This window comes from Podarcis muralis, chromosome 2 (genome assembly GCF_964188315.1).
Source record: "Podarcis muralis chromosome 2, rPodMur119.hap1.1, whole genome shotgun sequence".
NCBI classification, from domain to species: Eukaryota; Metazoa; Chordata; class Lepidosauria; order Squamata; family Lacertidae; genus Podarcis; species Podarcis muralis.
In genome coordinates this window covers 89,081,375-89,107,879 of record NC_135656.1, presented here as the reverse complement: position 1 = coordinate 89,107,879, position 26,505 = coordinate 89,081,375, and the positions used below count along the sequence as shown (strand labels likewise).

At 42.4% G+C, this 26,505-nt stretch overlaps 1 protein-coding gene across 2 annotated transcripts; it reads right to left on the bottom strand.

Moving 5' to 3' along the window:
- Positions 1-226: 226 nt before the first annotated feature.
- On the bottom strand, positions 227-25,973 carry LOC114591801 (protein SSUH2 homolog). 2 transcript variants are annotated; one of them, XM_028719330.2, is made up of 14 exons: positions 25,809-25,825; positions 23,659-23,717; positions 20,739-21,508; positions 18,135-18,236; positions 17,146-17,227; positions 16,119-16,248; positions 13,284-13,344; positions 11,196-11,320; positions 9,189-9,251; positions 8,631-8,713; positions 7,801-7,893; positions 5,856-5,961; positions 3,930-4,043; positions 227-2,339 (listed from the first exon to the last, which is right to left on the bottom strand). In XM_028719330.2, the coding sequence occupies exons 4-14, from the start codon at positions 18,181-18,183 to the stop codon at positions 2,199-2,201; spliced, it is 1,047 nt and encodes a 348-aa protein (XP_028575163.2). In that variant the 5' UTR covers positions 18,184-18,236; positions 20,739-21,508; positions 23,659-23,717; positions 25,809-25,825; the 3' UTR covers positions 227-2,198. The 2 variants fall into 2 exon arrangements, with proteins under 2 accessions (XP_028575163.2, XP_028575162.2); XM_028719329.2 differs by lacking the exon at positions 20,739-21,508 and having other exon boundaries at positions 25,809-25,973.
- Positions 25,974-26,505: the final 532 nt, after the last annotated feature.

Here is a 26,505-nt window from a genome sequence, read left to right as displayed (position 1 = left end):
ACCACTGTGACAGGACACAACAATGCTGCAGAACTGACTAGTGACCTTTATTTGTTTAAGACAGGCTTAAGTGGTCCTAGGGCAAGGACAGGACTCTGAAGCATTTCATCGGCACTGGAATTTATTATCAAATCCCAGTGAGCTACAATTAAATAAACACATTTTTTATTTTGGTCTGGCTTCTTTGCCAATAACATCATCCCCAAAGAAATTAAGCAGGCAGAACTTTGATTTATGTTATTTATTACAAATATATATATATATATACGGCCTCTGACAGAAACTATTCAAAGGCAACTCAAAAGTTAAAATGAAAATTGCAAATAAGACAAAACCGTGAAATTATTAAAATAGCAGCAGTTAAAAACATGGTAAGAGAAGTGGTAGAGTGCACACTTTGCATGCAAAAAGTCCCAGGTTCGGTTCCTGGCGTCTCCAGGCAGGGCTACGAAAGACTCCTGTCTGACATCCTGGCTGTCAGGGAAGAGACAATATGGAGCTAAAAGCATCAATGGCTGGCCTGAATGGGCTTTCTATGCCATGTTATTTAACTCACAGACAATCTGGATGGCTCTAGGTATGTCTCCCTAGGGAGGCTCTTCCACGGTCTGGGGGCCACAGCATAGAAGGTGCTTTCTCTATTCAACTCCCCCGCCCAGGTGGCAAGAGGACATGGAGAAAGGCCTCTGACAAGGGAATGACTTTTCTGGCTGGTTCACAGAGCAGCAGGAAGATAAGGAGGTGATGGATACTCTGGGATATTTTGGTCCCAGGTGGACAAGGGCTTTCCTGCATCACTTAGTTTCACATCATGCTGGGAGTAGCTTCACTTGACTAACGTCTGTATGTCATAAGGTCCTTAAATGTATAAGAGCAGGACCTATATAGAAAATTGGCAGATGTAGCTATAATAGAGGGGTTTTTTCTTAGTAATTAACCCATTGTGAACTAATGAGTATCATGGTTCAGTGGAAATTTCAACGTGGGTTTCCTTGGACTAAGTCCAGCATTCTGACTGCTATACCACATTGTTTTGTGCAAGTATTAGGACAGGGGAGGAACCCACCATTAGGAGACCTGCTCATTATTCCCCTATAGCATAGCATTCCAGCAAATCTGATCAGTTTTGTACGTAATCATTTTCTACGCAATGATGTAAGTTAATTTAAAAACAGAAACAAAATCCAAAGGGTTGCTTAAATGTATTACACCACTTGAGACGTGTTCTTAAATAAAAAAAAGTTTCATCCTGCAGACTCACACTAATTCTTCTCTGGGGTGATCCTGATATTTCTTCAGATAGAATTCCATAATGTAACCCGAGGTACCACTGTAGATGCTAGTTGCCTTAATACTGGTACTTAAACACAGAGGTTGTTGAGCACCAGGTACTGGGGCATTTGATCACAGCTAAGACTCAGTTTTCAAAATATTTTCTCATTGAATTCTATGTTTACAATAACATCAGAGCATGCTATATGGTGGCTTCGGTTATGATCCTTCAGATCCAGCATGGAGAATCTGTGATCCTTGAGGAGCTCCTGGACCACTTCCAAGCAAGCATGGCCAATGGTAAGGGATGGTGGGAGTTGTAATCCAGCAATCCCTGGTGGGCCACAGCTTCTCTGACCTTGCTATAGACCTTGCTAAATGTGGCACTTGTACAATCAGATACTGAAATGGCAGCGAGAGGGGATCTGTTCTAGTATAGGAGACAAATGAAAAATCTGTCCATCAATCCCTCACTTACCTGACCTTCTTAATTAAGAGGAGGAATGCAAATCACTGCAGAGATTCGTGCAATATGATGCCCGGTGCTGGAATATATTTCATTCTGAACTGCTTATACTTCCACAAGAAGTTTACAGGATGCTTAGCTTGAGGCATCCTAATGCACAACCACAAGAAAGCAAATGCATTGAATCCTCTTTCGTACATTAGAACAAATAGTTTCCTTCATCTCCCTAATTGAAAAGCACAGCCAATGCAGTCATGTATTAGAGACAAATGTCCGGTGTACAGGAATAGCACCCACAAACAACTTTGACTGTGCTGAACTATGGCTGAATCCCTAAATATCATACAGAAAATGTCCTTCAGCAAATAAAATAAAATAAAATAAAAATCTGCAAGTTGCTGTGAAGAACAAATAACAGGGAGCAGCTGCGTTGCTGAATGCCGCCAAAACTGTCCTCGTGTCACATGATGGAGCAGCAGCACTTTGCTGGGTAGTCTTTGGTATATACTTTATTCTCATTGCCAAAGATGTAGAAGGAATAGACTCTCTCTTTCCATTCATAGTCAACCTTTGTGAGTGGCACCAACTCAACTGTTTGTTTCTGAAAAAAAGAGATATATAATTTACTGAAACACCTGCTCCAAAGAGCAAACAGGGCCGGCCCTACCATTAAACTCCCTCAGGTGGCAGATGCTGAGCAGCAGTGGTAGCAGTCCCCTGGCTGCTCCTTCTAAGCACCCCTGAACACCAGACATTCCCCTGTGTTGGAAGCCACAGGTTGTATGCCACATGGCCTGTTCTCAGCGACCTAAATTAGCTGGCTACTTCAAATGCTGTGGAGGATGCCATCCCATTTCTAGTTTTGTAGTAAGATTCAGCTGCCAGTACAATTGGCTTCTACACATCAAACAGGGAGGATGTTCCATCTTGTCCTTTGCTTCAGGCAGCAAAATGTCTTTGCCAGACCTGAGCTCAACTCTGTTTCTTTAGAAGAACTTTTATGCCCTGCCTTTCAGTTTGGAGGATCATCATTTGTGTAACACTGTAATACCCATAGTTCTAGTATGCTGTGGAATAGTTATTGAATGACTCCATTGTTCATCCCCCAGCTTGTGGTGATGCGTTAAAACTCATATGACTTCACATGAAATTACATTCACTGACAAGCCAATTGTGCAACTGTTCAGGGCCGTGACAATTTTGACCTTATTGATACATACATCACAAGGAAGGAATTTCAGAAAAGCATTATGTGAAAAACTATTTCCTTTTGTTTTGGAACATCTGCCTATTGGTTCTCACAGGTCCCTTCCTTTCCTCCCCCCCCCCCCTTTTAAATATTCTTTATTGATACAACAAGAAAAAAGAAAAAAACACAAATTCCAAATTACACACAGGAATAGACACATAATTTTCTTAGCAAACAATATAACATATATTGGTCTTAACACTAAAGACCCAACCTCCCAGCTATTCCATATTTCGATTTCATATTACTTATTGCCAATACACACTTTTATCATAATTAAACTTATTCTTAATATATCTAATTTTGTGTATCTACCTTACAACTATTACTGAAGTTCCTCGAATGCTGCAACATTTCCCCCTTTTTGTTTTACAAAGGCAGAGAATAAACAAAAACAAAAAACGTTCCCTATTTGCAGTCGCCATACAGTTCACCAGCATGCAACTTCCCTTTTAACTTTCCTAAAAAGTATTGGGACCTGGTATAGCCAGCAAAAATATTGTTGAGAGTCTGCCTCTCTAAGTTAAAGTTACATCTCTCCCTCAGAAGTTCAGTAAGGGTGTGTGACCTGGGAGAGGGCATTCTGTGTGGCATCTCCTAGGTTGTGGAATTCCCTCCTCACAGAGGTGTATCTGGCACCTTCATTGCAAAGCTTCTGATGCAAGCTGAAGATTCACCTCTTCACCCTGGCCTTTGACACATGTGTTTTCAAGACCCACTCTATTCCTACGACTGTAATTCGTTTTAACCATTTCTTGTTCTGATTTTTAAATTGTTGTATCCCCTCCCTGGGACCTGCTGGTGAAGGGTGGGTAAGACATTTAATAAATAATAATGACATAGTAGAAGAAAAAGAATATGAAGAAGTTATGCCAAGTGACTGACAAGAAACAAACCCTAATCCTTTATTACAGGTATCCATTGATTCCATTTTCCACCTACCTGCCTCAGGACTCTGTGCAATCCTTCTGAAGTAAACTGCATATTGTGTTGCGCAATGAATGCTCGGGAATAGTCCTCAACTAATGGCTCTGGGAAATCAACTATGGGAAATACCTAGAGAAGAAATAAAATACACTGCTATATTCACACTTTCAAAACATTGTTAAACTCTTGAGAGCAACCAAAAAATTGTTGCTTTGTTGTTTTGGGACAGAGATGGGGAACCTCGGGTCCAGGGGTCAAAAGTCAGCGCTCAGGGCCTCTCTGTCTGACCCATGGGGCTCTTCCCAGTGCCACACCCCTCACAGACGCTGCTTTGCACCTTCCTTGAATTTTTATGATTGGCCCAAGAATGTCCTTGGGCTCTTTAGTGCTCCTTGCTTGTCTGCATGGAATACAGTATAGAAGCAGGGCGGATTTAGGGCTGTGCTAGCAGTACACACACACTGGGTGCTGAGCTGAGGGGACACCGTCTGAAAGCCCGAGTCACTTGGCTTTGGGAAGGTGGTGTTGGGCTCTGATAGAGTCCTAGAATCTTCCTGTCTCCTTCCCAAAGCATAGGTAGTGCTTTCCCAGCTTTGGGAAGGAGGTAGGAGGGCTCTAGGACCCTGCCAACCCCTCGTGCTTCCTTCTCAAAGCCCAGTGACTTGCTTCCCTGCCTTTGGGAAGGCAGTGCAAGGATGGAGGGGGACAAATTTTGGTGTTGTACAGGGCACCATCGTACCCAAATCCACCACTGATAGAAGACAGGGTTTTGCCGCACCAAATACCTCTGTATAAGTGGGAAATTTAACAGGTGCTGCTTCTCCTGCCATTGTGAGCCAAGGAAAACGCACATTGAAAATTCCCTTTCAATATAGCACTCAAATTCACAGTCAGTTGTTCTTTCTGGCAGTATCCTGTGATTGCCCTTATCAATCTTTTTAGGCCCACTTTGGTTTGGAATAGGAGTACCACATCATCTGCATATAGTAGAACTGAGATGGCCATGAACACTTCATTTGTTCTTTTAGAATGGCAATGGCACCCACATGAGAGGTGCCAGAATCCATGCGAGAGGTGCTGGAACCGAGTTCTGGCAAGTTCTGGCTGGGGGAAAAACCCCTGAGTATAGGGCATATAAATACCAAAACCAACCCAAATACTCTTCCTTTGCATGGGATAACAAAAAAAAATTATCGACATAGGAAATTCCCATCAATATTTCCTATTAAAAAAACAAATCCTTCTCACCTTATAGTTTTGATAAACACACATTTAACTGCTTACCTGGAGCTTGTATTTAAGCTCCTATTTAAAGTGTTTCCATAACCTGAATGACCTAACTTTCAAAAAATGTTTATGCATTATGTTTGGTATGGTAAAAAGGTAAAGGATGGTTAAGTCCAGTCAAAGGCGACTATGGAGTTGCGGCACTCATCTCACTTTCAGGCTGAGGGAGCTAGCGTTTGTCCACAGACAGTTTTCCGGGTCATGTGGCCAGCATGACTAAACCGCTACTGGCGCACGGAGGACGAGTGCCAGAGCCCACAGAAACGCAGTTTACCTTCCCGTCGCAGCGGTACCTATTTATCTACTTGCACTGGCACGCTTTCGAACGTCTCAGGGATTCCAACTGCCAAGCTTCCGATCAACAAGCCCAAGAAGCTCTGTAGTTTAGACCACAGTGCCACCCACATCCCTATGTTTAGTATATACACTATAGCACATCCATTATGTGGCTATAGAACTGCACTGCAACATTTAGAGAAGTGAAGGTTTTGAAGGAGGGCTGTGTTTTGGTTCACAGATTATTTCAGAAAGTGTGAATTAGGTAAGTTTAAATGTGAACTGAATTGAATTTGTCCCCCATCCCGAGTATATCCACACCCCACAAAAGAAAAACAGCACCCGTGTCCCCAGGCTATTTGGTTGAATGTGGCTTACCAAGGAACCTTCATCACTAACAATTTCTTTCCCAGTCACTTCTTGCAAATGGTGAACTGGGAAGCCAGAATTCTTGTCTGCTACATGTTCTAAAACATTGTTCTTCCTGTTGAGAAAACAGAAATGAAGAAGACACATTTGCTTTCTTTTTCAGGCACACATTCAAGGACAAAGTAGGCTGGGCAAAGCGTAACAGTGCTGACCTCACAACATCCAGCTCCTAGACAGCACTGAAAAGATAAATTAATACGGCAAACCTGCATGTCTTCCCAAAGTAAGCCTGACTGATTTCAGTGAAACTTAGTTCTAGGTAATTGTGTATAACTGCAATCTGAATGAAGGCTTCGCTTGTATCCTGATACCACAATTTTCCACGTTGCTTTTGGATGACTCAGAAAATGTGTTTTGCTTAGCAAGGAATTTTGGTTCCAGTGATTTATGACGAGGTGAGATGAAAGTGGGGGGGGGGGAGAGAGAGACTGGTCTGTGTGTGACTTGGTTGCTCAGTCATTTGGAGGTTTTTTTTGTTCGCTCTACTAGCATTGCTATGGGAAAAATTCATGGACCACTAGAATAGCCTCGTATTTAACTATTTGTCTGGTCTCTAGACAAGAAATTAGATGCAAGTGAGCAGGGCCAATCAGAAGATGGTAGCATGAGGGCCATTTCCCCTGGGCCTTAAACACAAAGAGAGCCTCAGATTTATACACTAGTTAATCTTTTGGTAGGGCTGCCATACGTCCAGAAATTCCCAGACATCCGAGCCGGGGGGGGGGGGGAGCTCAAAAATTCTGGCAACGCTATTTTTTGGCATTTGATGCACAGTTGTTGTTTTTTATGCGCCTCAGACCATAATGTGGCACACTCAGCTCAGAGCTGCAAATATGAATTGTGATTTGGAAAAAGACACAAAATTGTTAACTGATGTAGATTTTGTCATTTTTAGAGTTTAATAAAATCAATTATAAAATTATTATTTCTGTTTTTACATATATATACGTTTTTACATATATATATATTTATATGTAATATATATATGTTAGAGAGAGGGGGAGAGAGGTTCTCACAGCACAAGATTAAACCATTGATAAACATGTCCTCTTAGCTCAGCTGATTATTTGGGGGGGGACCACAATAAAAACTAGTGTTTTTATTATGGTTTGGGGCCCTGAAAGTGGCCTGGACCTCTCTGGAATTCTGACAGGGCCTGCAGGTGAGTGAGCTGAAGTAGGGACGGATCATCCAGCCCACTTGGTTTTAACGCTGGCTTAGGATAAAGTGAAGCATCTTGCTCCATGGCCAACAAGGAAATATTGTGGGTCTGTCAGAAGACGGATGGAGTTCCCTGTTCCTCATCTACCAGCCCACTTTCCTTCCCTGCTGGCTGTAGAGGAAGACCAGCGGGGAAACCAAGTGGGCTGGTGGGCAAGCGATGGAGAGACCCGTCCCTTCTATGCAAGCCCACTTGGCAATTTTAAAAATCCTAGTAAGATGCTAATAAAAAACAACAACAGAACAGTCTAGTAACTTTCTTGGATTTCAAGTCCAGCAGTCTGCATGGTGAAAAAAGGAAAGAAGTGTCAATTGATGTTCTCTGTTGATGTACACTGGGCATTCCTAGCATAAAGCTTAACATAGCAAAAGCTGCAGAAAGTAGGGATGTGGTAGTGCAGCTGCCTTGCATGCAGAAGGCATCAGGGTCAATCCCTGGCATCTCCAGGAGAGACCTGTGTTTGAAACCCTGGAGAGCCACTGAAAGTCAAAGCAGACAATACTGAACTAGGTAGAGTAATGGCCAGATTCCATATAAAGCCGCTGTAAAGATTCCTAGTACTCGGTGATGATCTCTGCTAATACCATGCCAAGGAATCACTCGAAAATGTTCAAGGGCTGTAGCAAGAGCACACCTTCATGGAACTCTTCTTCCTTTGGCTTTTCAACTTACCAAGTTATCGTAAGTTCGGTATGAAATAGCAAGACACCGCTTCCATTGCAACGGTAACACTTCAGCCAGCCATTGCCACGGCAATTGAAGCAACTGCGGAAGAGGAAGGTGGGAAAACAGACACACACAAAAATGGGAAATAGGAAATGTGCACATACTTAACATTTAGAAGCAATATAATTCTTTACTCTGCATATGGCTAGATTTTTCTAAGTTGAATAATTTTTAACAATTTCGTCGTTACTATGGACCAATGGGCACGTTGATACAGATGATCACAGGGGAGATGAATGAGGCAGAGAGTGCTGAGAACACTGCATGTCCCCCCCCCAAAAAAAAATCACAATTGATCACAAATTCCCCTTGCTGAAATAATGGGGGGGGGGGGTGAGCCAACTCAATAATCTCCTGCCATGCAACTTACTACAAGTGGTGTAAAGATAAAGGTAAAGGGACCCATGACCATTAGGTCCAGTCGTGACCGACTCTGGGGTTGCGGCGCTCATCTCGCTTTATTGGCCGAGGGAGCCGACGTACAGCTTCCGGGTCATGTGGCCAGCATGACTAAGCCGCTTCTGGCGAACCAGAGCAGCACACGGAAACACCGTTTACCTTCCCGCCGGAGTGGTACCTATTTATCTACTTTTACTTTGACGTGCTTTCGAACTGCTAGGTTGGCAGGAGCAGGGACAGAGCAACGGGAGCTCACCCTATCACGGGGATTTGCACCGCCGACCTTCTGATCGGCAAGTCCTAGGCTCTGTGGTTTAACCCACAGCGCCACCCACGTCCCTGATACAAGTGGTATAACTTACCACTTATTCACTTACCGATTCTTTCCTGAACCTGCGCACCACGAGCAGATATTGCTGTCCTCCTGTGAACCAGTCCCACCACAAGCCGAACACTTTTTCTACATTAAAGGACAAAACAAAATAATCAGGCATGCATGTGTGTATATCTTTGAAACTTGCTCTTTCCATTTGGAGAGTTGAGTGCACATTTGCCACATGAAGTAGGTTGTGATTTTACCTACAAACAGAATGCAACAAGTGTGCCTGCAACCAAATGTTGCAGTGTATCCTCCAGTGAGTGCTCCTGTTCAGGGTTCCAGTCTCTCCAAGCTGGGCATGTTGCATAAGAAGAGCCTACTGTATCAGACCAGTGGCTTAGTATCCTGTTCTGAGAGTGGAAAACCAGATGCTTTTGGGAAACTCAAAGCAGGACCAGAGCATGAGAAAACTCTCATTTCCTGTGGTTTCCAGCAAACACATTATTCATATAATTTAAATAAAAAACAGTTCTTTTACGTTTTGAATCAAAAGTAAATATCAATTGCAAAAAAAACCCCAGAAATTTCAGAAAAGAATTCAGCAATCATACAATACCTTGCCAGTTCCTTTACAAGGCTGACACATAGTTTCACCACGTCTTTTGCAGTTTGGACAGTCCTGAAATCAAAGCAAGGAATGAAGTATAACTGAAAATGATTTGGGAAACTTATTTATTCATTCATTTAAGCTGCCCTTCATCATATGATTTCAGCGTGGTTCACAGAATAAAACACAGGATGAAAAACAAGTGCATAAGTAAAACAGGATGAAAAACAAGTGCATAAGTAAAACAAAACGGCAAAACGAAACATCTGCAATGCGGAAGTGTGGAGTAGTCTCCCTCTATAACCATATATATATTCTACTATCTATGAAAAATTCTATGCTTGAATCAACCCAAAATCTTTTCTCTTTTTATGATAGAAATCCCTAAACTACAGTCAACTTGTTCAATGTTATGATCTCGTTTTAGCAAGACATCCTATAGGTGGCTTTATTTAAAGGTGTAATAAAAGGGGGAGAACCCCCAAAGCAGGTTGCAGTAGTCTGTTCTCACTTAAATCTGGCACTTCTGTTTCTTGATATCAACCTTTGGTTTCCACTTTCCACATTAAAAGAAATGACATGGACCAGCAATGCTATAATAAAAGCAATTGTTAGGAGCAATGAGAGTGGCAGGACATGTTTGAGACTGAATCAAGTGCTCAAATATTTCCAGTTTCTTCAGCATGGAGAAACCTATTGAAGTGAGGCATAAGGTGTCATTCACATAATGTTATTGAGCACTCACTTACTTTCCGTTGAAATTAAATGGTAGATTTGCACTTCAGCACCAACTTAAGATACATTGATATCAGTTTGACTTACAGCTCACTTAGAGGATGTACCTAAAATATTGGATTTTAGCATGGAGAGACCACCTAAATAGTTTTGTTTTTTGTTTTTGCGCCCGCTTTAAAAGAAACCACACAGCCTATGTAAAAAAAAAAATCCATGCTTTGTTCTTCTGGGTGGATACAAATCAGTTTTTCATGGCAACTTGCCCATTTGAAATGAAATACACACACCAGACTATATAAACCAAAGGGGGGGAAATACTCCCTGCCAAATCCCCATGCGTTAAAAAAAAAAACACCAACAACTTTCTCCACTAATATATTATCTCGCAGTAAAAACAATGCTCTCTGCCAAGATCATAAACTGCGGGAAGAAGCAATTAATACCAGGCTGGGGGACGCTGTTTGTTTCAGAGTATTTAAAGTAACTGGTTTCAGAAGGGGTGCAACTTGTGCTAAGTTAAGCCAAAAGCACTGTGAATTTCTCAATTCTATTTTATTTTACTTTTTATGATCTATTTTCTACGGTGCTGCTGTAATTTCAGTAAGTTCTGACCCAGTAGTGGGCCCTGACCCATCAGTTCAAGGTGAATAGATCAGGAAACCTGACTTCAGTTCAACTACTGATTGCATACATGGCTTTAGTCTTGAAGAACCAGCAAGGCAGAAAGCAGAGCCGGCCTGCCCATGAGGCAGGGTGAGGCAGCCACCTCAGGCGTCACCCCACAAGGGGGACTGCTCCACTGCTCAGCTTCACCGCTGGTTTCCCCAGCCTCTAGGGACAGAGAGAGACCAGTGGGAAAGCTCTGTGGAACACCTCCCCTCTTGTCTCCTGAAGGGAGGAGCTGATGGGAAGCACCAATGCTTGGGTGGGAGTCAGGATCTGAAAAGGATGCCCCCTGCCCAGCAGGGGAGACTCTACATGCAGTCAGGGAAAAGGCCTTACAGAATTTGTACCCTCACATCACAGAGGACGGCAGCAGGACATTTCACCTCCAGAGCAGAAACGCCTCAGGTCTCCCCTGGTGGAAAATGTCAACAAGGCTGTAATACCATGCATTCTTCTCCATCTTGTTCTACTTGCTGCCTGCCTTTTAGGGAGACTCACAGAAATAAGCCCTATTGAACACGGTGGGTCTTACTTTGGAGGAAACATGCACAGGGTTGCATTGTAAACTCCACTGAACTCCTGTGTAGAGCAGCCAATGGCTTGTTGTTTTCTTACCTCTACTGAGTACGAATGGGGCACTGGAATATGCATTTCACAGTCCGTAAACAAAGGAGGTTCATCCACTGTTATATCCCATGGGAGAGGTGGTATTCCAACAGCAAAGGAGTCTACAAATCCACCTGGAAGAACAGAAGCCACCATAAAATTAGTAAGAATGATGTACCCCACCTTCAAGGGCAAAATGACAGGTTGACAAATGACCTGCCATTACTAATGTTTGTCTCAAAGTGGGTAGATATTCTGGGATTTTTCAACCAGAACAGCAGCTTTCCCTGAATCATCGGTGCTGGTTAAATGTTTTTCAGCAGTACAATACAATAGGACAAGTAAATATTATGGTTTTCTCCCTTGAGAGGCCCTAGAGCAGGAGAAACCAACATGGTGCCCTCCAGTTGTTGATGAACTACAACGCAAATCATCCTTGACCACTGTCAAAGCTTGCTGGGGCCGATGGATGTCATAGCTGAACAACACCTTTAAACCCATTTTTCATGTATGCTAGTGTCTCCCAACCTTGTACCCTTCAGATCTTGTTGGACTCCAGTTCCTATCAACCCCAGCTAGCACAGCCAATGGTAAGGGATGATGAGAGTTGGAATCCAAAATATCTGGAGGGCAACAAAAAGGGGAAGGCTGATCTATACAGATACCAGAATGGTATACAGAGGCATAAAACAAAACAAGACAGTACAATAAAACAAATACAATATAAACATATTATGGCAACAGCGATAGCAGAGCAGACTAATAACCACCAGTGCAAAACTTTAAAAAGCATAGATTTTAATCTGGCACCTGAAGGATTTCAATATTGACACCAGTGGTACTCCTATGGGGAGTGTGGTACTACCACAAAAAGGCACTCTCTCTCATTGCCATATAACAAACTTTCACTGAGGAACTTCCTTCTCTGAAGAAATTAAGGCAGAGGAATGTAGCGAAGGAACTGAGTTGCCTTCAGGTATTTTGAGTCAACAGCTCTAAATAATAGACCTGTATGAAAAGTAACCCAAAACTCCCTATTCTCTGGTCTCAATACGATTATTATTTTTAAATGCTCTTTTATTATGCATTTGATGTTTAGTGTTGACTGCTTTCACACTTGATATTTTTATCAGCTTTTTTAAAAAAAAAATACAATTGTTGGTGTTTTTATCATATTCTTATTGTCGTTGTTGTAACAACACACTGCCTATGTGTAGAAAAGCAGGATTTAAATTAAAATTATAACTAAATAATTAAATAAATATTTTGAGAAGTATGGGAGGCCTTTGGACTACACTGTTGGGTACCGTTTCCTTCTCTGTCTTTAGAGAGCAGAGAATGGCTGAATCGGAAGTCCCGTTCTGTGGAAAACCTATAAAGAGTTCAAGAATCACCATGGGAACTAAGGAGCCTGTACTTTTCAGTCTCCTCTGAATAGTGTGAGATAGTACAATGTTAATTATTCTTCTGCTGCATTAAATAATTTGCTCCCCTCCAAAGAGGAATATGAGCAGTCTTTCTTTTCCTGAAAGGAAGGATGTCTAAATCTTTCACACCCTGAGCTCAAAGTAAGCTAATTTCATTCTAACTGGTTGTATATGAGGAAATATGACTCCTGTTAGCAGCTGCCCACAACCTCACAACTTCTGCTGGAAATAGAAAGAAAAGAGCAACCTGCTTTCTAAATTGGAAGATGTGTAGTAATTATGTTAGCTTTACTTAATTGCAGACTTCCCTCTAGGAGCTCAGGGCACAAAATATAAAACGACCTTCAAATTAGGACAAAAGAAAGAACAATGGGCCCAGGTTCACCCAATTCACCTACATTGCTGAGGGAAATTTGAGCACAGGTCTTTCCAGAAACTTCCATATGCTAATCACGATGCCCCTCTTTATTTGGTAGCTGGAAAGGTACACAGTAACAAACTATCAGAGAAGGAAGCTTAATTTGGAAGCTGGAAAAGTATGAGGTGCCAATCTCTCTGAGAGAAGAAAACTCAATCTGGCCCTGTTTGGTAGCTGGAAAGATATGCGGTGGCAATCGCTCGGAGAGTAGAAAGCCTGGCCTGGCTATCTTCTTTTTCATGTGTGACTCACCATCATAAAGCTCACTGGCCATGTGGGTGTCTCTCATTTCAGTGAAAGTCTCCAGACGATACTGAGGACAGAAGGAGGGGAAAAAAACCTATCAAAATTATAACGTAAGGGTATGTGGAAGTGGACTTGAAATGGTTCTTTTTAAGAAACGAAACCTGCAAATGAGAAGTGTCGCATGGAGAGCTGGCTTCTCAATTGATCTTAGCCAGAGCTCAACAGGGTGCAGCTCTGTTCTTCATATATTTAAAGATTCAACCCTAGAGTACGTGAAGGGATTAGACCAACTTCTGAGTTTGTGCAAATACTTTCCTTCACCGTTAAATAACTACAACACATCTGGAATTAAGAGCAGCGGTGTAAATTATTGAGCTTTGCCTTGTCAACCCACAGCTCATCTTTTAACCACAACCATTTTGTATGAGAAGTAATTTGAAAAAGAAAAGGGGAAAAAAGTGTTTATAGAAGCAGAAAGGGTCCTATAAAAATACTTGTTCTGCATCAGATTCCCAGAAAACGATCGTATGGAGACCATCAAGGTCCTGGGCTTTCTCCAGTCCAGCACACTTCAGCTTCAAACGCCCAACTCTTCTCTTTGGATTCAAACAGCAACAAGTGTTTCTCTTCATGAACTGAAGGGTGTCACCTTCTCAAGGCAGCATGGAGAGATTTCCAACCATGCATGAACATTAATGTTCTTTTGTTAAATTCTCTCACCACCCATTCAGTTATCTGGTTGAAAGCCTGCACACACAGCAGTTCACAGTCAAACTTGTGACAATTTTATATTCTGGCAAAAGGGGGAAAGGTCTAGAGATGGTGCTTGGCCTGTACTTAAATTGCACAAGTGCTCACAGCCAGAATCCATTTTCAGCACTGAGCCTAAGCCCCAGACTTTGTGAAATAATGCCTCTAAGCATGCACAGAATGAAAGAGGCCTATGTACTGTCCACCTAGTCCTAACCCAAGCTGTTTACTGGCAGCTAGGAATGGATTAAGCTATCTATTTCTGGTCCCTATTGCTTTTGCATATTTTTATTCATAATCCTCTTCTATTCCACTTCTGCATTATTATTATTTTTGGAGGGGGGAATTTAAAAAGAATTTCCCCCCAAAATATGCATTTTTCCTCAGTATACATAGATATATTTAAATGCATACTACATTTAAAAATATTTATCTCCTCAAAAAAACCCTATGCATTTAAATAATATATTTTGATACATTTAGGCTGCAATCTTATACATGGCGACTTGCAAGTAAGTCTTGCAGAAGTCAGTGGGAGTTAATTCTGTATCCATGCATATGGCATGAACTGTGCTACAACATTTGAAGAAGAGATCAGGGAAATTCCATTCCACACGAAAGGTGCGATCAGATCATTTTCTATAGGGATTTGCAAATATTGAATTCTACCTGCTACTTGATCTTTTTTTTTTACTGGGACCTTTTGCTGCTAAGCTGTTGTCCCTCTCCAGTCCCTCCCTAGAGATGGAAAGAAATGTGATCTTCTTCCGTTCTCATTTTAACACAACCTACCTAACCTGCACTCCCAGAAACAAAAATGGAACTATTCTTTGAAATTCTCCAAATTTTGCAATGCAGTTCTCCAACACAAAAATGTGTACCAAAAATGCATTCGCAACAAGAAAGTGTGCATTTTAAAATGTATATATAGGTGGAATAACATACATTAAAAAAGCATTGTTTTATGCAAAATGGCTTACAGAAATAGGTATAATTAGGCAAAATGCTGGAGAATTTCCATGAGGAAATTCTTTTTTAAACGAATAAATAAATTGCAAACTAATATGGGAATGTGGCAAACTGAATCTAAGTTTGGAAAAATGAGAGACGGACAGAAATAAAAACTGACAGAATTCATCCATGCCAAGTCCCACCGCAAGCTGACATGCCACTACTTGGGTCCCTACACCAGAAAGCAAACAATTAACATACTGTGCAACTGTAGCTTGTACCCACAAAATTAAGGAGAAGGGATTTCAAGACACCTGCCTTGGCTCTCCTGAGTTGCCACTTTTTAATCTTTGTTGGAAGTCACCCAGAGTGGCTGGGGAAACCAAAACAGACGAGTGGGGTACAAATAAATTATTATTATTATTATTATTATTATTATTATTATTATTGATTTAGATACTACTTACATTTTCGTTCTCAGAATTAGTTATAATTTCAACATAACAACTAAGTCAAAAGTGTGGCTCTATTTTTTATTTTTAAGTAATAACCACATCTTTTGGAAATAACTCTCGCACCACCACTGACTCTTATATGCGTACTCTGGCATTTTCACAATGAGGAGTAAAGGTTTTTAAGAATGCATAAGAACATAAGAAGAGACCTGCCAGATTAAGCTAATGCCCCACCTAGTCCAGCATCTTGTTCTCATCATGGTCAGCCAGGTACCTATGGGAAGCCCAAAAACAGGACCTGAGTGCAACAGCTGTCTTCTCCCCACTTGTTCCCAGGAACTGGCATTCAGAGACAAACTGCCTCCAAAAGGTAGCTAGAACACAGCCATTGCATAGACTTCTCATGCCAGCAAATCCCTCTTTAAGAATTAACTATTGGTTCCCAACTGAAAAGATACCTGCTTTTTCCCAAGAACATTCCTATACCTGACAGTCATGGGGCATACTGAAAACACAGGGAAATGCAAAGTGGTGTGATGTTGGGGAACCTGAACGTTCAATTATCTTGACCTGAGTGGTTCCTAGGGAAAAGCCTGAGAGCAGCTGAGCTAAACCTCTGGCTTGAAGCTCACAAAGCCTGATTTTCAGGAACGGTCACTTCGCTTCATACTACTATGGTACATACTCTGTATATGTTGAGAGGAGTGAGATTCTGGACTTTCATTTGCTTTGCAGGGGCTGTGCTATAGCAACGCTTACTGGCTGCGTACTGTAGGAAGGCTTCTTTAACATCTTGCTCAGAAGCAAAGAGGACACTGGGAAAGGAAATCAAGACATGTTTCAGTTTGTAGTACTTGCTAGATAACTTTATACTTGGAATTTATAGCCTTAAAAATGCCTGAACGTTAACAAAATTGGAACAACTTCAAGGGCTGCTTTGGACAGGATGTGTGTTTTGGGGCCCACATTATTTCTGTGATTCTAAGCTGTTTTAAACTGTTTATAATATTGTGTTTTAATGTTGTGAACCCACCTTCGGACCTTAGGGTGAAGGGCAGGTAAAAATAATAGCAACATGAAGGTGGTAACACATAGTCAACCCTTTTCAATAGTGATTGCTGTGAGGGCATTGGTCTATCTAGCTCAGTATTGTCCCTCTTGGGCTTGCCGATCAGAAGGTTGGCGGTTTGAATCCCTGTGACGGGGTGAGCTCCTGTTGCTCTGTCCCAGTTCCTGCCAACTTAGCAGTTCAAAAGCATGCTAGTGCAAGTAGATAAATAGGTATCGCTGCGGCGGGAAGGTAAACGTCACAGTGTCCTGTTGTGCCAGAAGCAGTTTAGTCATGCTGGCCACATAACCCAGAAGGCTGTCTGTGGACAAACACTGGCTCCCTCAGCCTGAAAGCGAGATGAGCGCTGCAACCCCATAGTTGCCTTTGACTGGACTTAACCATCCAGGGGTCCTTTACCTTTACCATTACACCAGAGGTGCCTTTCAGGTGTTGTTAAACTGCAACTCCCATCAGCACCAATCAGTATGGGCTAATGGTCAGAGTTGTAGTCCAACAAAATCTAGAAGCACCACATTGATTATCCCTGGTCTACACTGGTTGGCTGAAGCTCTCCAGGTCTTTTTCAGTCAAGATTCCACCCAATAGTTTTAACAATCACTCGTAACAACACCCAGAAACAATGATTAAAGAAATGTCTTACTTTCCCTCTCTTAGATATGGAGGGAGTCCCTCATATTCTTCACAGGACATGTGAGCAGGTATATCAGAAATGGACCGGTTCTCTGCAATGGAATAAAAAAGATATATTTGTAATGTCTGTCCTTTCCAATTAATTTGTTTCCTAGGTGCAGCTCGAGGTGTTGGTGATTACCTTAAAAGTTTGAAGCAGCTTGGGCCAAACTACTTGAAAGACTGTATTTTTTTATGATAATTTCCCTATCCAGTAAGATCAGTGCCCGCTCCCCAGCCCAGCATGCGCCCTTGCTTTCCAAGGCACAGTTGGAGGGATTGCTTTTTCCATGGTGGCTTCCAATAAAGCAACTTCAGGAGTAGGGTGGTGTTAAGGAGATAATGATTCAAGATGGACCACAGAACACTGGAGCAGACAATGCCCCGAGAGGATGTCATCATCCCCTTTGTCTTCTGTCAGCAATTGTAAACAATCTTTTTAAAACTAGCTTTTGGTTGTTTTGCTCCTAAATATATTGGTTGTGAGTGCAGACCTGGTGATTTGTCAGTTCTCATTTTGTTTATTAGGCCTAGAACTTCCTCTCTCATCACCATTATCAGCCTCAGTTCCTCAGACTCCTCTCCTGCAAAAGTTAGTACAGGCACTGGGATTTGCCCCATATCTTCCATTGTGAAGACAGGTGCAAATACTTAATTCAGCTTCTCCGCAATCTCCTGATTCTCCTTTGGCATTCCTTTGATTCCCTTGTCATCCAAGGGTCTAACCATCTCCCTAGATGGTCTCTTGCTAATATATTTAAATAATTGCTTTTTTGTCAGCCTTAATATTTGTTAGCAATATAGTCCTCAAATTCTTTTTCAGTATCTCTTACTGTCTGCTTGCACTTTTCTTTTCTTTTGCCAAAGTTTGTGTTCCTTTTTGTTCTCTCCATTTGGACAAGACTTCCATTTTTTGAAGGAAACCTCTAATAGCTTGGACTCATGTAAATGTCAACTCACCAGCATCTGCAACAGTTTCCTTTTCATCCTCAGGGCTGTTGTCCATCATCTCACAAGGAGGGGCAGAGGCTCCTTCCCAGAGAGATGAATTACAAGATGCACCTAAAACACAGAAAGATGATACAGAACAGGGAAATTCACAGAAGGTTCCTCCAGATGGGTTTCTTTTTTCAAGTTGTTATTATTATTTATTTATACCCTGGCTTTTTCTCTGACGAGACTCGAGGCACCTTAAAGATAAAAATAAGAACTGCTAAAAACATAGAAAAACCCCATCATTAAAACAAACATATATATTTTTATATTTTTTTATATATATACATAAAATATGTGTGTGTGTGTGTGTGTGTGTGTGTGTGTGTGTGTGTACTGTAATCATTTGTATTGGTTATGTGTGTATGTGTGTATAACAAATGATTACAGTTAAAACAGTGCAGCACCAGCCCGTTCATTAAAAGCAGTCAGTTCCCAAAAGCCCATTAGCACAAAGGCATCTTCAGCAAGGAGGGAGCCAGTCTAGCTTCTCTAGGGAAGGAGTTCCAAACTCTGGGTTTGTGATGGTTTGGTACTGGGCATCTGCTGCTCCTCCCATTAAATAATTGTTCTTCAGTACTTCCACATCGTGGCGTGTGCGCTAGCTTCCTTTGGTTCCTTTCAAATTGTTATTGCCATCCTTCCTCTTATTTTCAACAATAGAGGTTAGTTGCGCTATGATGCCTTGCCACCCTGCTCTTTTGCACAGTTCTCCATCGGTGGCAGATGTGCTGCTGCTCTTCTCCTTTGCCTGCAGCAGGAAATCCAGTTTTTGATGCCTCCCTCTCTGCCCCCGGCAGCTGGACAAAGATGCTGGAGGGTACGGAGGAGGGAGAGATGGAGGGAAAGAGCTACCTGTTCCCCACTCCTCAGTTGCTTCTATACACCCACTGATACACACACACACACACACACACACACACACACACACACTTCCCCTTACTGCAAAACAAAACCCTAACAGGCTCAGCCAGCCACAAAGCTTCTTCTTTATGCTCCTGATGCAAGCCAAGTAGCAAAAGAGAGTGGGCTATTTGCACTATGGCGCCATGCCAACACCACACTATTGCTCTTGCATTTTTAATGCTCAGTCTCTGATGGCCGCGCTTAAGCTGTGTTCAGTTCCACACACACACACACAAAAGGAATCAACAGGATGTATGTGGGAATGGTTGCATCATGAAGAAGCAACTTCAGTTTGGCATGCTGCCATGAAATATTTCTGGTGTTAAAAGTTTTGGGATCTTTGCTGGAAGCTACTGACCATACGTGGATTGCTATTCATACCATGAGACTGCCCTGAAAATTTTGAAGGCAAAAATCAGCTAGAATACAGGAGTGTGTGTGACCACCCCAATAGCATCATGAGCACAAATCATCCTGAATGCACCTGTAAAATATCATCTGTAGGGCCCAACATTTCAAGAACTCGTCTCCCTTCTTAAGTGTATGTGCTAGACACAGTGAAAAGATGATTACCGCTGGCATTGTTAAGTCCAGTGTTTTCCAACAGGTGATGTGTTGGACTTGGATTTTGGAAACGGACTGTCAAATCTACCAGCTACAAGAAAATCCCTTTTTATCTGAAAATTCTCAGTTTGTAAAATGGAGAAGAATAATCGCCTAACTTGTGAGGATGAAAAGGTTCAGGGGGAAAACCTCTGTTAGAATTATTTTAAATGGACAGTGCTATTGAAATGGAACAATAAAAAAATAGAGCCTGCCAAGTAAATTACTAAACTTTGTTCAACACCATACACTTTCTTAAATCATGCAGTCTTGGGAAAGCCTGCAATCCCTTTGAACACCAACCACAGGTAACAACAGTGGTATTTTTCTAGAAAAAGATGCTGGAATTCACCATGAACACCTCCCTCGTTCTCTTAGAATGCCAATGGCACCCACCTGAGAGGTGCCAGAATTGAGTGCCTGTGAGTTCCCCCTGAAAAAGCCCTGGGTAACAGTATACTGGATTGATCCTGACTGTGAATACAGTTATTAAATTCCTGTGCTGAACAATCAAGAGATTGATCAGAAGATAGATATGGATTACCGGTAGATAGTCCATAGAACATACTGGAGCAGAATGGGAGAGGTTAAAATGAAGTCAGAGGCAGTTGTTTCAATTGATGCATAAGTCCGAACACCACTCATTTTTGGAAAATAATATACAGATATTGGTGTGATGTGAAGATTTTCTATTTTAATCAAATGGAACATACTGTCAGCTCCCTGAATCAAAGTCATCTCCTTGAAATGAGCATGATTCCATTTTAGTCAGACAGCTTATGCCGAACCTTAATTTGTTTGGCTGCAATCGTATACACACTTATTTGGCATCAAGCCCCACTGAACTGAATGAAACTTATTCCTGAGTAGACATACAGTAAAGGATTGTGTTGTTAGTAAATAAAATCTCTCCCTCCCCTCTCTCTCTCACACACAGTTTACATACAGAAACGCCAGGTTTGACTTACTTTTTCAAGGCCTCTGTAGGGGGGAAACTTATTTGTGAAGCTCAAAACATACAGAAGAAAAGGAAACATGCTAGAGAATGTTATTCTTACTTACATAAGCTTCTGGATGTGTTGTGGAGTTGATGCTTCTTTCCTTTATTTCAGTGCCTGTCTAGTTCACACCAGTTAGTACATCCCTTTTTTTGTTTTGCACAAGCTGCTGTTGCTAGAAGCAGTGCTGAGTGAATATCCCCAGCTCTCTCGGTTTTGTTTTCGTTTCTTTACTTTGATTTCAAATGGAAGGTCCAGTCTTAATCAGCTCTGAGTCTCCCACCCTATTTGTGTGGAACCGTTTACCAGCGGCACTCCAGAACAACTCTGAAGTCTAGCTCCAGCACGCTAGATACCACTGCTGAATTTTGCTCTAAACAATTCCTAAAGAAAAGAAGATGTTTGGATTTAAGCTCCTCTGTCTCACATACCAGGCATGCCTTTTCTGTTCCAGCTGCCTCTCAAACGCTCTGTTCTGCGCATGGAAGATTCCTCGAATAAAACTCTTGTTTCCAAAGAAGCCTAAGGCATTAGCCCAGAGAGTGTGAGTAGGCCGGTTGCTGCTATGGCCAAAGTATCTTTCACAGCGTCAGAGGATGAGTAAATATTTGAGCAGAAACTCCTTTTAACAGCTTTGTAAGGTGCAACGCTTGAGGAGGAATGTGTCAGTGGAACTTTCTGAAGGAGAACCGATTAAGTATGTGGCATTTCACAACACACGTGGTTAGAGCATTAGAGGAAGTGCTTGAGAAAATATAGGTGGAGCTTTCTGTTCATCATCCACAGCAAACAGGGGGCATTTCTGCAATAGCACAGGCATCCAAATATTTTGTTCTGAGAGCAGACAGACAAAATGGTGAGAATCTCATTTCGAAGGTATGAATGTATTTCAACTCTCAGAGGGAATGTGCTTAAATTGTCAGATTTTCACAGGAAAAGTCTGTCCCAATTCACATATGACTAGAAGCTATGGTTTTCTGCTACAAGAATGTGTGGTAGTGAACCTCCCTCCTCACTGTGCATTAGGGAGCGAGATTGAAAATGTCTACTTTCCGTTTTGAATATACAGTCATACCTCATGTTACGTTTGATTCATATTACGTTCTTTCAGGTTACGTCCTGCGGCGACCTGGAAGTACCGGAAAGGGTTACTTCTGGGTTTTGCCGCTTGCGCATGCACAGCAGCACAAAATGACATCATGTGCAGACCCACACGTGTGCAGACGCGCTGCTGCGAGTTGCGCTCTTTTCATGTTGCGAACAGGCCTCTGGAATGGATCCCGTACACAACCAGAGGTACCACTATACTGCTGTTTCTCATTGGCAGCACGCACACTATACATTTAAAGCAGATTTAAATCACACAACACACCCCAAAAATATTGGGAACTGTAGTTTGTTAAGAGTGCTAAGAGTTTTAGCTCCCTGGGGGGCAAACTACATTTTCTAGGATCCTTGAGGTCATGTATTTTAAATGTATGGTCTATATGCAGGCATTATATCCAAACTCATAAAAGTGTAGCATATTCTAGCTGTAGTTAGTCCAACAAACAAACCAAGTTGCACTAACATGCTCAGCGCTATACTACCATGGAGTAGTATATGGATTCAATGTTTTTGTATTCTTAGAAAATAATATTTGGCAGCAACAGTAAAAAAATAAAAATAAAAAAAAGCCAAATCTAATTAAGCAATATTGGAGCTTTTCTGTTTGTTGGGATGCCATTTCTATCACTGATATTTTGTCTAGGAGAGAGGCATAGAAATTGGGGGTGGTGGGAATGCTGGAAGGAGGAAGTTGTTCTGAAAAGTGCCAACTGACATTATAGAAGGGACGTGGGTGGCATTGTGGGTTAAACCACAGAGCCTAGAAGATCAGAAGATCAGCAGTTCGAATCCCCGCGACGGGGTGAGCTCCCGTTGCTCTGTCCCTGCTCCTGCCAACCTAGCACTTCGAAAGCACGTCAAAGTGCAAGTAGGTAAATTGGTACCACTCCGGTGGGAAGGTAAATAGCGTTTCCGTGCGCTGCTCTGGTTCGCCAGAAGCAGCTTAGTCATGGTGGCCACATGACCCGGAAAAACTGCCTGCCGACAAACGCCGGCTCCCTTGGCCAGTAAAGCGAGATGAGTGCCGCAACCCCAGAGTCCTCTGCGACTGGACTTAATTGTCAGCGGTCCCTTTACCTTTAACAGTATAGAACAATCATGTTAAAAATATAAAACATAGCTACTGAGATATAAATGAAATTAAGAATAGTACAGTGGTACCTCGCAAGACAAATGCCTCGCAAGACGAAAAACTCGCAAGACGAAAGGGTTTTTGGTTTTTTGAGTTGCTTCACAAGACGAATTTCCCTATGGGCTTGCTTTGCAAGACGAAAACGTCTTGCAAGTTTGTTTCCTTTTTCTTAAAACCGTTAATACCCAGGGTGCATTGCTTGAAGAGGTGCAGTTGCACGTGGTGTGGTAGCCTTTTTTGAGGTTTTTGAAGACTTTGGTGATTTTTGAAACTTTTCCAAAACTTCTTTTGAAACCGTGCTTCGCAAGACGAAAAATTCGCAAGACGAAAAAACTTGCAGAACGAATTAATTTCGTCTTGCGAGGCACCACTGTATTTTAAAAATTATTATTATATATATATTTGGGCTATAGCTCTGTGGTAGATTTTGCATGAAGGTTCTTCTGCCCCAGGCGTCTCCAGTGAAGGAAAGGAATTTCCCCTGTGTGAAATCCTGGGGAAACTAAACAAGCACCAGCAGCCATTCACGACCACTTGTGCCCCAAGTCAAACAAAGTTCAGTGATTTTCCTATACAATGTATACGTGTATGTTGGCTGCACTGCCACCAGCCTCTTCTCTCATCTGTTTTGCACTACAAGAAACCCGGAGACTGTAAATACCCTGCCCATCTTGTAGATTTTGCTTGGAAACTGTTTTCAGATCTTATCTCAGCCTAGGGCTGGCTAACTCTAGGTTTGCCTTACCTTGTGCAATCTTTGGGGAGAGGACACCGTCACTTCCATAACTTGCACAATTTCCGTCTCTGTTTGAAAGAAGGCAAACAAAAGAACGTCGCTTAACTTCTTTTGAAAGAGTTGGATCTTTCTGACTCAACGTGACAGTCAGCTGTTCCCCAAGGCTATAAGGTAGGGCAGTTAAGCATGCCAGACTGACAGGGCACCTTTGGGATATTCCTGTCCTGTGACTGATGGCGCTGTACGCCTTGAATGTACAGATAAGGAGGCATGGATTTTTCCATAGTGAAGAAACACAATTGCTTATTGTACCACAAATCATTACCGACTTCCTGAGCCTGTGCAGATGGTCAACCTGGGTAGAGAGCTGGGGGGCTGGGGCTGGGGGGGAGACAGAGTTTCATCTGTAGCCCTATCCCCACACCCAGCCCAGCCTTCTCACAACTTCTACCCAGAAGCCTGTGCACCTGCAACCTAAAGGGGAGTCTCTGAAGGTGTAATCTGGATCCTGCAGGAGCCAATATGCTTTCAGGTAACAGTCAAACCTTGGTTCCCAGACGCCTCTGTGATCGTACGTTTCGGCTCCCGAACGCTGAAAACCCAGAAGTAAGTGTTCCAGTTTCCGAACATTTTTTGGAAGCTGAACATCCAGCACAGCTGCCACTTGAGTTAAAGCAGCTCTTGCAGCCAATTGGAAGCTGCGCTTTGGCTGTCAAATAATTTGGAAGCCTAACGGGCTTCTGGAACGGATTGTGTTCAACAACTGAGGTTTGACTGTACAGTGGTACCCCGGGTTACAGACGCTTCAGGTTACAGACTCCGCTAACCCAGAAATAGTACCACGGGTTAAGAACTTTGCTTCAGGATGAGAACAGAAATCGGGCGGCGGCAGCACGGCGGCAGCAGGAGGCCCCATTAGCTAAAGTGGTGCTTCAGGTTAAGAACAGTTTCAGGTTAAGAACAGACCTCCAGAACGAATTAAGTTCTTAACCTGAGGTACCACTGTATATGAATACACAGACCGTTTCCCACGCAGATGTGGGCAGAGGCTAGGGGTTAGGGCTACCAGGCAGAACTACAATTCACAGAGCAGTTTAACAGCTGACCCCACTTTTCAGGGAACTCAGGGAATCGTAGCGCAGTGAGGGGAATGGGGGGGGGTCTCCTAACAACTCCCAACAACTTGTAGTAAACTACAGTTCCCAGGATTCTTTGAGAGGAGTCATGGCTGCTTAAGGTACTGTGATACTGTTTTCAATATATAGTGCCGTTGAGGCCTAAGAGAGAAGGCTAGGCTAAAACCCTTCTGTCTGACATCGAGTCCTCTACATGCAGGTGGTCTGGTTTTTTTCTATGGAGGGTCATTCAGCCACAACATTCCCCCACCTGCCGTCTAAGTATGGGAGCATATTGCCCAATTCACCTGCTGCTTATCTGAACCACCGCTGAATATTTGAGTTAACTAAAAAATTTCCCTTAATAAAAAGAGAAATCGAAAGCCATATTCTTAGCTTGAATACTATCATATATACCACCAGTGATCACAAATCCCCCAAATGTGGTTCTTATGTAGCCAAAATCACACCATCTACACATATGAGGGAGAGGTATCAGCTGCCTGAACGTACAAAAAAATCTTCAGCGAGGAAACACCCTCCCAGTCCAGGAAGGACTGAGCATGCTCAGTGGCCACAGAACGCTGACTTGGGGAAGGAGGTAGGAAGGGACATAAAAAAGGGAAAGGGGTGTCTGGAGTGTTTGGATTCCTGAACAGGAGGACTCCAGACTGTAGCACTTTGTTTCAGTTCCCACGGATTTGCTCTGTCCTATGTAACAGATGATGAAAAAACAAAACAAATTGACAGAAAATAGAACAGAACAGACTGTTATACCGGGAAGCAAAAGCATTTCCAGCATATGGGTAAAAAAGAAAAAGAAAAATCTGGCATAGGGTTCCACTTGCAACTCTATTAAGAAATGCACTGTGAATTGTATTTTATCAGTGCCAGCTAATGTACTGGAAACGATGAGTCCTCTTTACCTCCTCATCTGTTGCCGTTACTGTCAGATTTGTCTTCAACATTTATTTTTTTTAAAAAATGTACCACATATGGCTTTATTTAGTAGAACAAAATTGTTTTTGTTAAATAACAACTCACCCCATAAGCAGGTCTTTCTCCATCGCTACTGAAAGGCAGCTGTTGTTGTTTTGCTGGGTAGCGGGGAGAGAGAGAGAAAGTTCCTGCTTCCCAGAAGGCCTCTCTTTCTGCAGAAGTTGGTCTGTTTGTCGGAAGTTTACAAGGACACATGTGCACAGCCCCTGTCAAACTGCAGCTCGCTGCTCAATTGCTACATAACGCTGAAGAAGAAGCGGCGGGAGGGGGGCTGGATTGTACTTTCTTTAAGCAGGATGTTGATTGTGTAATGGCAGTTCCTCTTTCTCGCTGGCATAGAAAACCTTGGAAGATTCAGGATCAAGCTAACTGGCCTTGCAGTTAATTCCATGTTGTTGCTGGCTGAAAAAAACCAATTGTACACATAGAAATCCAGTGACATCATTACTGACCAAATACTTTTAGGAAGAACACACATACAGTGGTACCTCGGGTTAAGTACTTAATTCGTTCCGGAGGTCCGTTCTTAACCTGAAACTGTTCTTAACCTGAAGCATTTTAGCTAATGGGGCCTCCTGCTGCTGCCGCACCGCTGGAGCACGATTTCTGTTCTCATCCTGAAACAAAGTTCTTAACCTGAAGCACTATTTCTGGGTTAGCAGAGTCTGTAACCTGAAGCATATGTAACCTGAGGTACCACTGTACTGAGTCTTGAGAGCAAAGGGGGCTCTTTTAGTTTTGC